At 51.6% G+C, this 16,923-nt stretch overlaps 1 protein-coding gene across 1 annotated transcript; it reads left to right on the top strand.

The window, feature by feature from the left end:
• The first annotated feature begins 226 nt into the window (after window positions 1–226).
• On the top strand, window positions 227–14,416 carry LOC144479638 (uncharacterized). Its single transcript, XM_078198604.1, has 4 exons — window positions 227–418; window positions 4,637–4,733; window positions 12,035–12,167; window positions 13,744–14,416. The coding sequence occupies exons 1-4, from the start codon at window positions 317–319 to the stop codon at window positions 13,856–13,858; spliced, it is 447 nt and encodes a 148-aa protein (XP_078054730.1). The 5' UTR covers window positions 227–316; the 3' UTR covers window positions 13,859–14,416.
• The last annotated feature ends 2,507 nt before the right edge of the window (window positions 14,417–16,923 follow it).

Raw genomic sequence — 16,923 nt, 5'->3', positions numbered from 1 at the left:
TTCCAGTGTCAGTGATCCAGGCTGAGTCAATCAGGGCCATTCTGAGAAACTTGTCGTTTCCAGGAAGCGGGTGTTGATGTTGTGAATTTCACTGCAGTAAAGGGAGGGCAACTTGTGTCCTGCATCGACAGTGAGCTCAAGTGGCCAGTGACCAATTCCTCTGATCTGGAACACACTTTATTTCAGCGCCTGTGAGGACAGCAGGATGTTCAGAACTTTATATCACTGTATCTTAAGACTCCAAGCCATTTTCCTTATTGTGTTCTGCCAAGTCATCGTGCTCGCTTGGGCAATAATTTTGATTTCAACTTATTCAATGGAAAAGACAATGGTTCAGGAAGAGAACACGCGCCTGAAAAAGGTTCTACAGACATGGGAAGCTAAGGCAAAAACTCTGGACCACCAGCTCCTGGACCCGGTGAGTCACACAGCAGGGCCCAGTTGTTCCACAGAGCAGAGAGACAGAGTGTGTGAGGCCATGATATAGAATACAGAGTGAGGAAAAAATCTGTTTCTCTCACCTCATTCTGCTTCAATAGGCAGACAAGGTAAAACACCTTTCTGAAAACCCCAGAGCAGTACTGAGGGAGAGTCGTACTGTCAGAGGATCAGTGCTGAGGAAGTGCCACACTGTCAGAGGGTCAGTGCTGAGGGAGTCCCGCACTGTCAGAGGGTCAGTGCTGAGGGAGTCCCGCACTGTCAGAGGGTCAGTGCTGAGGGAGTCCCGCACTGTCAGAGGGTCAGTACTGAGGGAGAGTCGTACTGTCAGAGGGTCAGTGCTGAGGGAGTGCCGCACTGTCAGAGGGTCAGTACTGAGGGAGTGCTGCACTGTCAGAGGGTCAGTGCTGAGGAAGTGCCGCACTGTCAGAGGGTCAGTACTGAGGGAGAGTCGTACTGTCAGAGGATCAGTGCTGAGGAAGTGCCACACTGTCAGAGGGTCAGTGCTGAGGGAGTCCCGCACTGTCAGAGGGTCAGTACTGAGGGAGAGTCGTACTGCCAGAGGGTCAGTGCTGAGGGAGTGCCGCACTGTCAGAGGGTCAGTACTGAGGGAGTGCTGCACTGTCAGAGGGTCAGTGCTGAGGAAGTGCCGCACTGTCAGAGGGTCAGTACTGAGGGAGAGTCGTACTGTCAGAGGGTCAGTACTGAGGGAGTGCCGCACTGTCAGAGGGTCAGTGCTGAGGGAGTCCCGCACTGTCAGAGGGTCAGTACTGAGGGAGTGCCGCACTGTCAGAGGGTCAGTACTGAGGGAGTGCTGCACTGTCAGAGGGTCAGTACTGAGGGAGTGCTGCACTGTCAGAGGGTCAGTGCTGAGGGAGTGCCGCACTGTCAGAGGATCAGTACTGAGGGAGTGCTGCACTGTCAGAGGGTCAGTACTGAAGGAGTGCTGCACTGTCAGAGGGTCAGTACTGAGGGAGTGCCGCACTGTCAGAGGGTCAGTACTGAGGGAGTGCCGCACTGTCAGAGGGTCAGTACTGAGGAAGTGCTGCACTGTCAGAGGGTCAGTGCTGAGGGAGTGCCGCACTGTCAGAGGGTCAGTACTAAGGGAGTGCCGCACTGTCAGAGGGTCAGTACTGAGGGAGTGCCGCACTGTCAGAGGGTCAGTACTGAGGGAGTGCCGCACTGTCAGAGGGTCAGTACTGAGGGAGTGTCGTACTGTCAGAGGGTCAGTGCTGAGGGAGTGCCGCACTGTCAGAGGGTCAGTGCTGGGGGAATGTCGTACTGTCAGAGGGTCAGTACTGAGGGAGTGCTGCACTGTCAGAGGGTCAGTGCTGGTGGTGTCGTACTGTCAGAGGGTCAGTACTGAGGAAGTGCTGCACTGTCAGAGGGTCAGTACTGAGGGAGTGCCGTACTGTCAGAGGGTCAGTACTGAGGGAGTGTCACACTGTCAGAGGGTCAGTACTGAGGGAGTGCCACACTGTCAGAGGGTCAGTACTGAAGAACTGCCGCACTGTCAGAGGGTCAGTACTGAGGAAGTGCTGCACTGTCAGAGGGTCAGTACTGTGGGAGTGCCGCAGTGTCAGAGGGTCAGTACTGAGGGAGTGCCGCACTGTCAGAGCGTCAGTACTGCAGTGTCAGAGGGTCAGTACTGAGGGAGTGCTGCACTGTCAGAGGGTCAGTACTGCACTGTCAGAGGGTCAGTACTGAGGGTGTGCCGCAGTGTCAGAGGGTCAGTACTGAGGGAGTGCCGCACTGTCAGAGGGTCAGTACTGAGGGAGTGCCGCACTGTCAGAGGGTCAGTACTGAGGGAGTGCCGCTCTGTCAGAGGGTCTATATGTTCCACTATATCAAAGAGAATCCGGGGAGTTCTCCATCGTGTCCATTTCAGTATTTTGCATCAATCGACATTTCCAAGACAGATTATTTGATTGTTATTACATTGTTGCGTGTGGGATCTTGCTGTGCACACATCCGCTGCCCTGCACCCTGCATTACTGCAGTGACTACATTGCAAATAGTATTCAATTGGCTGTGAATGTCCTTTAGGTGGTCCAGAGGTGAAAAAGGCACTATCTAAATGCAAATCTTTCTTTCCTCAATCCCAGAGTTCCCTCCTCCGGGGGACTGCCCGGCAGTGATTCTCACTAAAATAATATTACTGACCCCTCACCCCACCCCCGAGTCTCACATTTCTGCATGGTTCCCAAAAACTCCACTGCCTTTATGGAGTTTGCCACTCACATTGCAGAGGTCATTTGGCGGGGCTGATTAAATACTGCGCGGAGGATCTGCAAATAGGGTTGAGATGCAGTCAGCCATGTTTAACTGAATGGTAGAACAGACTGAATGGCCTCCATCTGTTCCTATATTGCACAGGCTGTGTTCCAGTTAAGGGGATGTCGACAAGAACATTACTGGCCCAGTAATCCAGAGGCACGGACTAATGCGACATTAATTCAGATGGTGGCACAGTGGCACTATGGTTCGTACTGCTGCCTCACAGCGCCCGGGTTCAATTCCCGGCTTGGGTCACTGCCTGTGTGGAGTTTGCACATTCTCCCCGTGTCTGCGTGGGTTTCTTCCCACAGTGTGAAAAAAGTGCTGGTTAGGTGCATTGGCCATGCTAAATTCTCCCTCAGTGTACCCGAACAGGCGCCGGAGTGTAGCGACTAGGGAATTTTCACAGTAACTTCATTGCAGTGTGAATGTAAGCCTCCTTGTGACTAATAAATAACCTTTAAAATTCCCCCATGCCAGTTGAGTGAATTTTAGTTCAACTCATAATAAAACAGTGCAGAAGGAGGCCATTTGGCCCATCGAGACTGCACCACCCACAATCCCACCCAGGCCTTATCCCCGTAACCCCATATATTTACCCTGCTAATCCCCCTGACACTAGGGTCAATTTATCATGGCTAATAAACCTAACCTGCACATCTTTAGACTGTGGAAGGAAACCGGAGCACCCAGAGGAAACCCACGCAGACACGGGGAGAATGTGCAGACTCCGCACAGACAGTGACCCAAGGCCAGATTGAACCTGGGTCCCTGGTGCTGTGAGGCAGCAGTGCTAACCACTATGTCACCATGCCATCCCAAATCTGGAAGCCCCTCTGGCCTACATGTGAGTGTGGACCCACAATCATGCAGTCACCTCTGAAACTACCCCAAAGTCACCCAGTTCTGCCAAACCGCTGTGGAAAGTTCGGAACTGTGGACGTCTCCACACTTCATGGCCACAGCAGTTTAAGAATGTGGCTTACCTCTCAAATGGTGGGTCCTGCCAGCAATCTCCCCATCCCGAGTAAAATGAAATAAATTAACTACAACCAGAGGTTGGCCTTGGCTGTGTTGGTCTCGGTGAAGGTGTGAATTGATTGTGTTTCTTTGTCACACTTCTCCTAACGAGCTGTGACGTACTCTTGAAGATGATCTCAGCCTTACCAGCCCAAGTCCACCTCACTGATGCCTGGTGACCTGACACCTGTCGGTGAACCATAACACAGAACAAAATGAAATGTCAAAGGGAAAATTGACCCGTAGAGTCGGGGGACACCATCCTCTGGACTTGAACCCCAATTCCTGGAATGGGTGGCCAATAGGGGAGTGAAATTGTTGATGGTGTTTAAGTCTGTTATTTGCTGGATAGTATGACACAATGGGCCAAGTGGCCTCTTTCTGTGCCGTGATCTATTTATGATTCCATGTATTTCCTGTCCCAGAAAGTGATCTGAGTCCATGCTCCTGTGAGTTATCCCAATGTGTAACCGAGCATTCTCAAAGGAATCATACAGCGCAGATGAGGCCCTTCAGCCCATCGGGTCTGCACTGACACATTGGAAACACCTGATCTCCCACCTAATCCCATTTACCAGCACTTGGCCCATAGCCCTGAATGTTATGATTTGCCAAGTTCTCATCCAGGTACTTTTTAAAGGATGTTGAGGCATCCCGCCTCCACCACCCTCCCAGGCAGTGCATTCCAGACCCTCACCACCCTCTGGGTAAAAAAGGTTTTCCTCACATCCCCCCCAAACCTCCTGCCCCTCACCTTGAACCTGTGTCCCCTCAACACTGACCCTTCAACTAAGGGGAACAGCTGCTCCTCATCCACGCTGTCCATGCCCCTCATCATCCTAAACCGGACACTTTCCCAATATCTCACTCTCTTTGTCTTTTTTCTTACTGTTTCAAACAGACATCCCTGCGGAAAGAGGTCACAGGTCACGATCAGACCATCGCAGAGCTGCAGAAGCAAATCAATGGCCTCATCAAGGAAAACACTAACCAGCAGGGTCAGTACTACAACAAACTGCATTCACATAGCAGCTTTACTACATCCTAAGACACTTCACAAGAGTGTGCTTGGACAAAATTTAATACCAAGCCACTTCAGGAGATGTTTGTCCCAAGAGGTAGGCTTTAGGAAGAGTCTTAAAGAAAGGAGACAGGCAGACGGACAGAGAGTTTAGGGCCCAGACAGCATGGCTTCCAGTGGTGTGGCGATTAAAATCAGAGATTCTCGAGAGGTCAGAATTAGTCACGGACAAAGATCCCAAAGGGTCTGTGATGCACTATCAATCGAGTCAAGACTAGTTGTGAGCAAGACAAATAGGCTTTTATTAGCAAGAACTTGGAGCCATCCCTGTCGGAGATCTGGTCTGTACTGAAGACTAGGGGGAGGAGCCACCGCCTTTATACCCGGACCAGGGGGAGGAGTCTTGGGCAGAACCGACAGGGATGTGCCACATATACAGGTAATACTAAATACTAACTAACAATGGTTAACCACTACAGATAACATATAACAGTGGTTTACCACATTCACCCCCTGTTTAAAAAAAAAGTCCGTTGGGGGTGAGGCAGAGTGAACAATATTTACAGATTTAGTCTATCCGGGGCTTGCTCTGCCGCTGCGATCGCCGTAGTGCCGGTTCCGATGTGATTTCAGGTCGTGGGTCGTTTCGAGCACCGGAACGTTGCTGTCACCCATAGTCTCGTCTGCCCATCGGGTGCGTGGTGACGACTCCTGGGGCTCAGGCGAGCTGTATACAGGGGCGAGAGGAGTGAATAGTGGTTCTGATGTGGTAGGGACAAAGTCAGGGGTTGGGGGTGAGGGGTTAGGGGCTATAGAGGTCCCTGAGTCACCTGCGGGTGCTAGGTCACGGATAGATACCGTGTCCTCCCGCCCGTCGGAGTACAGCACATAGGCGTACTGGGGGTTGGCGTGGAGGAGTTGTACCCGTTCGACCAGGGGGTCAGACTTACGGGTCCTGGCATGCTTCCGAAGCAGGACAGGGCCCGGGTATGCCAGCCGCGACGGTAGTGAAGCCCCTGAGGAAGACTTCCTGGGGAACACGAACATCCGTTCGTGGAGGGTGGCATTGGTTGCCGTGCATAGGAGGGACCTAATGGAGTGTTGTGCCTCTGGTAGGACCTCTTGCCAGCAGGTGACTGGAAGACCTTTAGACCGTAGCGCTAGTAAAACGGTCTTCCAGACACGGGCGTTCTCTCTCTCCACCTGTCCGTTACCCCGGGGGTTGTAGCTAGTAGTCCTACTTGAGGCTATGCCTTTGGAGAGCAGGTACCGTCGCAGTTCCTCACCCATGAAGGAGGATCCCCGGTCGCTGTGGATATAGCTGGGGAAACCAAACAGAGTGAAGAGGCTGCGCAGGGCCCTGATGACTGTGGCCGAGGACATATCTGGGCAGGGAATCGCAAAGGGGAAACGTGAGTACTCGTCAATGACATTAAGGAAATATATGTTGCGATCAGATGAGGGGAGGGGGCCTTTGAAGTCGATGCTTAGGCGTTCAAAGGGGCGGGTGGCTTTTATGAGGTGTGCCCTGTCTGGTTGGTAGAAGTGCGGCTTGCATTCCGCGCAGACCTGGCAATTCCGAGTTATGGACCTGACATCCTCAACTGAGTAGGGCAGGTTTCGGGCTCTAATGAAGTGAAAAAACCTGGTGACCCCCGGGTGGCAGAGGTCGTTGTGGAGAGCCTGTAACCGATCCACCTGCGCACTGGCGCATGTTCCACTGGACAGGGCGTCAGGTGGCTCATTGAGCTTCCTGGGCCGATACAAGATATCGTAACTGTAGGTGGAGAGTTCGATCCTCCACCGTAATATCTTGTCGTTCTTGATCTTGCCCTGCTGCGTGTTGTTGAACATGAAGGCAATGGATCGTTGGTCCGTGAGTAGGATGAACCGTTTAGCAGCTAAATAGTGGCACCAATGCCGTACAGCTTCCACTATGGCCTGGGCTTCCTTTTCGACAGAGGAGTGTTGAGTTTCAGGGCCTTGGAGGGCTCGTGAAAAGAAGGCCACGGGTCTGCCCGTCTGGTTAAGGATGGCGGCTAGGGCGAAATCAGACGCATCGCTCTCCACCTGGAATGGGATGGATTCGTCTATAGCGTGCATCATGGCCTTCGCGATGTCAGCTTTGATGCGGTCGAAGGCCAGACGGGCCTCCGCCGTCAAGGGAAAAAGGGTGGATTTTATAAGCGGACGTGCTTTATCCGCATAGTTGGGGACCCACTGTGCATAGTACGAGAAGAAACCCAGGCGTCTTCTCAGTGCTTTGAGGCTAGTGGGGAGGGGAGGTTCCAGGAGGGGACGTATACGGTCGGGATCGGGGCCGATGACCCCATTCTCCACTACGTACCCGAGGATGGCGAGGCGGTGTGTACTGAATACACAATTCTCCTTATTGTAGGTCAGGTTAAGGAGACTTTCCATGTGCAGGAATCTGTGGAGGTTGGCATCGTGGTCCTGCTGGTCATGGCCACAGATGGTGACGTTATCCAGGAAGGGGAAGGTGGCCCGCAGCCTGTTCTGGTCTACCATTTGGTCCATCTCGTGCTGGAAGACCGAGACCCCGTTGGTGACGCCAAAAGGGACCCTAAGGAAATGGTAAAGGCGACCATCCGCCTCGAACGCCGTATATTGGCGGTCCTCCGGGCGGATAGGGAGCTGGTGGTACGCCGACTTCAAGTCAATGGTGAAGAACACCCGATATTGTGCAATCTGATTGACCATGTCAGATATGTGGGGAAGGGGGTACGCATCCAGCTGCGTATATCGGTTAATGGTCTGACTGTAGTCAATGACCATTCTGTGTTTCCCCCCGGACTTAACGACTACCACTTGTGCTTGCCAGGGGCTGGTACTAGCTTCGATGATCCCTTCCTTGAGGAGCCGCTGGACTTCGGGCCGGATAAAGGCCCTGTCTCCAGCACTATACTGCCTGCTCTTGGTGGCGATGGGCTTGCAGTCGGGAGTGAGATTTGCAAACAAGGAGGGAGGGACGATCTTAAGGGTCGAGAGACTGCAGGTGGTGCGTGGTGGGCAATTTAGATGCTGCTGATTGCAGACGGAGAGCGGGGGAAAAGGCCCATTATACTGTATAGTGACACTCTTCAGATGGGTCATGAAATCTAGCCCCAGGAGTACGGAAGCGCAGAGGTGTGGCAGCACGAGGAGCCTGAAGTTATCGTATACCGTGCCCCGCACCGTCAGGGTCACCACGCAGCAGCCAAGGACATTTACAGAGCGGCATTACGATGCCATGGAGATCGTTTGCTTGACGGGCCGCACGGAAAAGGCGTATCGGCGCACCGTATCGGGGTGAATGAAGCTCTCCGTACTCCCGCTGTCAAACAAACAATGCTCCCTGTGCCCGTTTACCTCAATGTCCATCATGGACTTGGCGAGACGATGAGGCTTGGTCTGGTCCAGGGTAACAGATGCCCTGCAGATAGCCGTAGGAGATGGCGGCCCCTGCTGGTCACTCACAGCCGTTGTCATCCAAGATGGCGGCCCCCGCAGGACGCACGCGGTCGGAGTCGTCCAAGATGGCGGCCCCCGCTGGTCGCACGTGGCCGGGGTCATCCAAGATAGTGGCCCCCTCGGGTCGCACGCGGCCAGGGGCGTCCAAGATGGCGGCCCCCGCGGGTCACACGCGACGCTCGTGGATTTAGAGGTAGACTTACGGCAGACTTTGGCGTAGTGCCCCTTCTTCCCACACGCAGAGCAGAACAACTCCCTCACCGGGCAGCGTTGTCGGGGGTGCTTACCCAGGCCGCAGAAGTAGCATTTCGGGCCTCCAGCGGTTGCTGCAGTGGTCAGGTCACCAGTGATGCGTGGGGTGGCGTAGGTCTGTGGTCCTCCCGGTAGCGGCGGCTGCGGTGTCCACGATGCGCCCACGTGGTCAGGTGAGTAGGCTTCAAGGTATTGTGAGGTCACCTCCAAGGATTCAGCCAGTTCCACCGTTTTCTTTAAGTCCAGCGCACCCTGTTCCAGCAGCCGTTGCCGGATGTAAGTAGTTCCGATGCCCGTGACAAAGGCATCCCTGATTAAGTCGTCTGTATATTGGGTGGCAGTCACAAACCTACAGTTACAGATCCGGGCAAGCAGTCGCAACGCGCGCAGGAACTGGTCGACTGATTCACCTGGCTGCCGTCTGCGCGTAGCGAGGAGGTGTCTCGCGTAGATTTCATTCGGCCGTTTATTATGCAGGCCCTTTAAACGTTCGATAGCGACCGTGTAATTTTCCGCGTCTCGGATCGTAGCATATACTACATCGCTTACCCGGCCGCGGAGCACCCGTTGTTTGTCAGCATCTGTGCTGATCGCAGTGGAGGCTTCGATGTAATCCTCGAAGCATTGCAGCCAGTGGTCAAACGTGTTTGACGCTCCAGCAGCTTGCAGGTCCAGATTCAGCCTGTCGGGTTTTAGTAACTGCTCCATTTTTTTTAAAACTTGCCAATAAAATTGATGCACTATCAATCGAGTCAAGACTATTTGTGAGCAAGACAAATAGGCTTTTATTAGCAAGAACTTGGAGCCATCCCTGTCGGAGATCTGGTCTGTACTGAGGGCAAGGGGGAGGAGCCACTGTCTTTATACCCGGACCAGGGGGAGGAGTCTTGGGCAGAACCGACAGGGATGTGCCACATATACAGGTAATACTAAATACTAACTAACAATGGTTAACCACCACAGATAACAGATAACAGTGGTTCACCACAGTCTGGGACTGACGCAGGTTACAGGGAGTGAAGGGGGCGGAGTGTGGGACTCACAGAAGTTACAGGGAGTGAGGGGGAGAAGTATGGGAGTGGTGGAGTTTACAGAGTGAAGGGGAGGAGTGTGGGACTAGCGGAGGTTACAGGGAGTGAGGGGGGAAGGAGTGTGGGGCTGGCAGAGGTTACAGAGAGTGAGGTGGGGGAGGGTGGGATAGGTGGAGGTTACAGGGAGTGAGGGGGAAGGAGTCTGGGGTAGGTGGAGGTTACAGGGAGTGAGGGGGGACGGAGTCTGGAGTAGGCGGAGGTTACAGGGAGTGAGGGGGAAGGAGTCTGGGGTAGGCGAAATTTACAGGGAGTGAGGGGGAGGAGTCTGGAGTAGGCGGAGGTTACAGGGAGTGAGGGGGAGGAGTACGAGGCTGGCGGGGGTTACAGGGAGTGAGGGGGAAGGAGTCTGGAGTAGGCGGAGGTTACAGGGAGTGAGGGGGAGGAGTCTGGGGTAGGCGGAGGTTACAGGGAGTGAGGTGGGGGAGGGTGGGATAGGTGGAGGTTACAGGGAGTGAGGGGGGACGGAGTCTGGAGTAGGCGGAGGTTACAGGGAGTGAGGGGGAAGGAGTCTGGAGTAGGCGGAGGTTACAGGGAGTGAGGGGGAGGAGTGCGAGGCTGGCGGGGGTTACAGGGAGTGAGGTGGGGGAGGGTGGCTGTGATAAAATGATGGGGAGCCACATTTGGACACTGTCCCACCGTTGCGGGAGTTTCCCAGGGATTGGCTGTGGAGGAGACTCACTCCATCAGGCAGGAAGCTGATTTTCAGAAATAAAGACCATTTCATGGGGCTACCATTACTTCCCGTTGTGCAACATATTCGTGCCACACAAATGCCAGGCAATGACCATCAGCAATAAGGGACACTCTAACCACAGCCCCTTAACACTCAATGGTGGAACCACCACTGAATCCCCCACTGTCAACATCCTTGGGGTTACCATTGAGCAGAAACTCAGTGGGACTTGCCACATAAGGAGGCTGCTTGCAGTAAGGTTAGTGAGCCGACCCTACCAACCAGTGAGTACAAACTCAGGACCTATTTTTCAACCCAGACACTGGGGTCCCATTAGAATTCAGTAGAGAAGAGGAGAAAAACTATATAGAATCCCTACAGTGCAGGAGGAGGCCATTCGACCCATCGAGCCTGCACTGACAGCAATCCTACCCAGGCCCTATCCCCATTACCCCACGCATTTACCTGTAATCCCCCAGACACTAGGGGTCAATTTAGCATGGACAATCCACCTAATCTGTACATCTTTGGACTGTGGGAGGAAACCCACGCAGACACATGGAGAATGTGCAAACTCCATACAGACAGTGACCCAACGCTGGAATCAAACCCGGGTCCCTGGTGCTGTGAGACAGCAGTGCTAACCACTGTGCCACCCCCGGGCAGTGGGATTCGATGGGTGGATGTACTTCAGTTGTGCCTTTGTCCTGCCTGGACCACCGTTGTGTGTTTGTCATGCCTGGACACATCCCCTGCCGGCTGGGGATGTTGGCTGTTTCCTCCCCCTTGTTCAGTTCGGGTCGGATATCAGTTGGGATGTGCTCCTGGTTCTGTAATGAATAAAAGCCTACAGTTGTATTGGCACACAAGTCGTCTTTTGCCTGATTGATAGCGCATCAGTGGGTCGGTTATTACAGAGGTATGGAGTGATGGGCAGAGTGGGATTAGACTGGGTGAGATTTTAAAGTTTGTGAGGAGTGAGTGGGAGAGTTTTAACCTGATCCTTTCTTGGTTTTGTTCACTTGCTGTTGCCGGGGTGATGACCTGTTCTGCCTCTTACGTAAATAATATAAGAAAACAAAGCTTGGACTTGATTCTGTGATTCTAACTGAAATCACCAGGAAATAGGAAGTGAAACTGAAGCCGGGAGCTCAGGAGAGATTTCAGCTTCTGTTGTTGGTGATTCAGTCTCTGATGATTGGAGGAGACAGTCCGGTTGTTCGAGCTGTTCAGAAAATTCTCGAACCGAAATTGTAAACTGGAAAACTGGTTTTTCTTTTCTCTCTGCTTCAGCCTGAGGCAGAGCGAGCGAGTTTTACATTTAAATCTATAATTCTGGTAAAAAGACAGATTTCACACATCCACACAGCTTTACCCCATCAACATCTCTCTCTCAATCCCTCCATTCCCTCCAAATTATCACTGTCGACCACCCAATTGGCTCGCTGCTTCCTCACAGAGCCAGGGACCCGGGTTCGATTCCCGGCTTGGGTCACTGTCTGTGCGGAGTCGGCACCTGTGTGTCCTTAGGCAACTACGTTTTTAATTCAGTGTGAAGCAACCAATGGAAAGGGAAAAGACACCAGGAGCAAGTGAAGGGCTTTAATTCAAAGGGATTGACACTCTGGCCGAAATTTTACCGGCACGCCTGCCCCGGTTCCGGGGGCGGGCAAGACTCGGAGAGTGGCATTCTCCGCTGGCCTCGGACGAGATGGTACGAAGCCCGGGCGGACGTGCTGGTAAAATTCCACCCAATTTATCTGCTATTTCAATCGTTTTCTCTTTTTCTAGCTGATCTTGAACTTTGCAAAAATAAAATCTCCAGGATGGAAAATCAGCTCAGTCGGAAAACTGTTGATCTGCAGCGGACGGAGAGAGAAGCTGAACAGTTGAAGCTTCATTCGTCACGGCTGAATTCACGAATGTAAAAGTCTTTTTATAAATAATTTACTAAAAACTAAAGGCATGGAGACCCGCAGGTTTGGAAAAAGAAAATTTGAAAAATAAAAATTTACAGGTTGTTGGGGATAAAGTGAGAGGTTTGGGGGTTCCCCTTCAGGGAACCAGCACAAACACAATGGGCCAAATGGCCACCTTCTGCGCTGTATCTCTCTGACAGAAAGAAATACTTGTATTGATACCGTTCCTCAGGACTTCCCAAAGTGCTTTTCGACCAATGACAGGCTTTTTCAAGTGCATTTGCTGTTGTAATGTATGCACAGCAAGATCCCACGGGCAGCAATGTGATAATGACCCATATAATCTGCTTTCCTGATGTCACAGTAAGAAGTCTCACAACACCAGGTTAAAGTCCGACAGGTTTATTTGGTAGCACAAGCCACTAGCTTTCGGAGCGCTGCTCCTTCATCAGATGAGAGACTTTTACTGTGTTTACCCCAGTCCAACGCCGGCGTTTCCACATCATTCCTGATGTCAGACAAAGGATAAACATTGGTCAAGGGGATGGATAGCCCCTCAACTTTCCTTCACAATTGTGCCACCGGATCTTGCCGAAAGATGGCAACACTCCAACAGGCCAGCACTCCCTCCGTACTGCACCTGGAGTGTTAGCCTGGATTGCGTGATCAAGTTGTGATATGGGACTGAACTCTCACCTTTCCAACCCGGAAGTGAGATTGTTGCCCACAGGTAGCGGCACAGTGGTTAGCACTGCTGCTTCACAGCCCCAGGGACCCGGGTTCAATTCCCAGCTTGGGTCACTGTCTGTGCAGAGTTTGCACATTCTCCCCGTGTCTGCGTGGGTTTCCTCTGGGTGCTCCAGTTTCCTCCCACAGTCTAAAAGATGTGCTGGTTAGGATGTATTGGCCATGATAAATTCTCCCTCAGTGTACCCGAACAGGCGCCGGAATGTGGCAACTAGGGGATTCTCACAGTAATTTCGCTGCAGTGTTAATGTAAGCCTTACTTGTGACTAATAAATAAACTTTAAAACTTAAAAAACTTTAGGTACCTGAAGAAATTATTGGGGAATAATTTAAATAGTGAGGATCAATGAATATTCTGGAGATTCTCTCCATTACCGTTAGCCAAGAGGGAGTGTTTGAACAGAGCTCTCCTAAAGTTAAAGTTTATTTATTAATCACAAATAAGGCTTACATTAACACTGCAATGAAGTTACTGTGAAATTCCCCGAGTCGCCACACTCCGGCGCCTGTTCGGGTCAATGCACCTAACCAGCACATCTTTCGGACTGTGGGAGGAAACCGGAGCACCCGGAGGAAACCCACGCAGACACGGGGAGAACGTGCAAACTCCACACAGACAGTGACCCAAGCTGGGAATCGAACCCGGGTCCCTGGTGCCGTGAGGCAGCAGTGCTAACCCCTGTGGATTAAAGTGTGGATAAAGTTGATGATCGGGTGGGCAGTACATGGGGTATCAGGGGATTGGGTCAATGGATTAACACACTCTCTGCATTTTACATTTCTATCATTCTTAATATTGGTATTAATTCTGACTTTACCTTAATTTATTCACAGATACGAGTGTGAGAATGAAGGCCGCACCAAACAGAAAAATAACAGCTGGTTGACCATTCTGCTCTGTATTTCCGGTTATTGTTTAGGGTTTGGCTCCTGCTATGAATGCAATTAATGGGAGTTGAGTCAAGCAGAGGTATCTGTGCATTGACACTCGGTGGTGTAGTGGTATTGTGTGGTGATGGTGGTGGCTTTGAGTTCACCCCAGCGAGGGTGTGAACCAGATTAGTATAGTTTAATCGAGTTTAGATGCTGTGTGAGTGGAGGCTGGGCTGAGCGCCAAGTTCTCCGTTCTCACTGGCAGTGCTAGCGGGACGTGTAGCACACCGGGCAGCACGTAGGTCATTCCATTGAAGCTCCCGGGTGGTCAGGGAAATGGCTGGGTAATGCCCTGGCACTGCCCCTGGTACCCTGGCAGTGCCAACCTCTGGGAGAATTCAGAATCCAAAAAAATTTCTAAGTGTGGTTGATTTGTGAACTGAATCGTGCCGACCTTTCCAGCGGGAATCTCACCAGTTTTCCCGCTGGGGACAACATTTGGAAATGTTTTGGGGAGAATTCTGCCCGGAATGTCAAAAGGTCACCCAGTACGTCAAGCTTACTCCAAATCGGTCATAAACTCTATCCACCCATTTAATCTCCATCTGCAACCTCTATGGTTAGCACTGCTGCCTCACAGCGCCAGGGACCCAGGTTCAATTCCAGCCTTGGACACTGTCTGTGCGGAGTCTGCACATTCTCCCTGTGTCTGCGTAGGTTTCCTCCCACAGTCCGAAAGATGTGTAGGTTAGGTGGATTGGCCAAGCTAAATTGCCCCTTGTGTCCCAAGATGTATAGGTTAGGGGGATTAGCGGGGTAAATTTGTGGGTCACAGGGAGAGGGCCTGGATGGGATGCTCTGTTGGAGGGTCGGTGCAGACTTGGTGGACCAAATGGCCTCCTTCTGCACTCCAGGGATTCTGTGATTCTATACATGTTAATGAACCAATTTTCCAATCCTCAAAATGGTGACATTTCCTCACTTTCTGTCGTCTAGCCTTCCTCTGAAATTCCTTTGAAAACTGGAGATTCACTCTAGCCACAATATCCCCCTTACTCCTACTCGCCTCCCCCGCCGCCCCCCCCCCCCCACCCCCTCCCACCCCCACCCCCACCCCCGGCCCCGGCCCCGCACTTTGAACCTTCTCAAAAAAAGAATGGATTTTGTCCTTTATTATGGAATTTTGTCCTTCGTTGCTAGAGGGATAGAGTTTAAAAATAGCGAGGTTATGTTGTAGCTGTATAAGATGCTGGTGAGGCCACACCTGGAGTACTGTGTACAGTTTTGGTCTCCTTACTTGAGAAAGGATATACTGGCACTGGAGGGGGTGCAGAGGAGATTCACTAGGTTGATTCCGGAGTTGAGAGGGTTGGCTTATGAGGAGAGACTGAGTAGACTGGGGCTGTACTCAGTGGAACTCAGAAGAATGAGGGGAGATCTTATAGAAACATATAAGATTGAGAAGGGAATAGATAAGATAGAAGCAGAGAAGTTGTTTCCACTAGCAGGTGAAACTAGAACTAGGGGGCATGGCCTCAAAATAAGGGGAAGCGGATTTAGGACTGAGTTGAGGAGGAACTTCTTCACACAAATCTCTGGAATTCCCTGCCCAGTGAAGCAGTTGAGGCTACCTCATTGAATGTTTTTAAGGCCAGGATAGATAAATTTTTGAACAGTAAAGGAATTAAGGGTTATGGTGAGCGGGCGGGTAAGTGGAGCTGAGTCCACAAAAAGGTCAGCCATGATCTTATTGAATGGCGGAGCAGGCTCGAGGGGCCAGATGGCCTACTCCTGCTCCTAGTTCTTATGTTCTTATGTTCTCAATGACGCAGTTAATAGGTGAAAAGTTGCTGCAATGCCACATCCAGCTACAGGGGCAATGACTGAGTTCACTTCTCCTTCGCCATGACAGTTGTTGATCTGGACTAACACCGAGTTTTGAAATTTGTAAATTCACATGACACTGCAGTTCTTCAGGTGCTTTACCTCCCATGTTCCTTCTCACAGTCAAAGTAACAGGAAATGCCTCTTTGTGTAACTTCTCTTTAGCAAGCAGAAGTTGTATGTGAGAATCAGAAAAAAAATCAAACATCTCAAAAAAAGATGGTCTGAGTTTTGCTTCTGTAATTGTGTGTACTGGACTTCTTTGTAAATTAGGAGGTGTTGTTATCTCTGATGTAATATCAGATAGAAACAGGACTGGCTCATTCAGCCTGGCGAGCCTGCTGCATATATTAATCGTGTGAGGACACACATTTAAGATAATCTGGGTGGCACGGTGACGCGGTGGTTAGCACTGCTGCCTCACAGCACCAGGGACCCGGGTTCAATTCCGGCCTTGGGTCACTGTCTGTGTGGAGTTTGCACGTTCTCCCCGTTGTCTGCGTGGGTTTCCTCCGGGTGCTCTGGTTTCCTCCCACAATCCGAAAGATGTGCAGGTTAGGTTGATTGGCCATGCTAAATTAACCCCAGTGTCAGGGGGATTAGCAGGGTAAATACGTGGGGTCATGGGGATAGGGCCTGGGTGGGTTTGTGGTCAGTGCAGACCCGATGGGCTGAATGGCCTCCTTCTCCACTGTAGATTATATCTATCTATAATTGACAAAAGGACCATAAGGGAAGATGGAAAGAATACCTGTTGCACAGCCAGTTGTGATCTGGGAAGCGCTGCCTGAAAGGGCGGTGGGAAGAATGAAATTTCAAAAGAGAATTGGATAAATATTTTTAAAAGAAAACATTGCGGAGATAGGGGGAAAGAGGGAGGGGGATAGCATTAATTACTGGGGCGGCACGGTAGCACAGTGGTTAGCACTGCTGCTTCACAGCTCCAGGGACCTGGGTTCGATTCCCGGCTTGGGTCACTGTCTGTGTGGAGTTTGCACATTCTCCTCGTGTCTGCGTGGGTTTCCTCCGGGTGCTCCGGTTTCCTCACACAGTCCAAAGATGTGCCGGTTAGGTTGATTGGCCATGCTAAAAATTGCCCTTACTGTCCTGGGATGTGTAGGTTAGAGGGATTAGTGGGTAAATATGTAGGGATATGGGGGTAGGGCCTGGGTGGGATTGTGGTCGGTGCAGACTCGATGGGCCAAATGGCCTCTTTCTGTACTGTAGGGTTTCTATGATTCTTCTATGATTACACAG

This window comes from Mustelus asterias, chromosome 26, assembly GCF_964213995.1.
Source record: "Mustelus asterias chromosome 26, sMusAst1.hap1.1, whole genome shotgun sequence".
NCBI lineage: Eukaryota > Metazoa > Chordata > Chondrichthyes > Carcharhiniformes > Triakidae > Mustelus > Mustelus asterias.
This window is presented reverse-complemented; position numbering and strand designations above follow the sequence as displayed.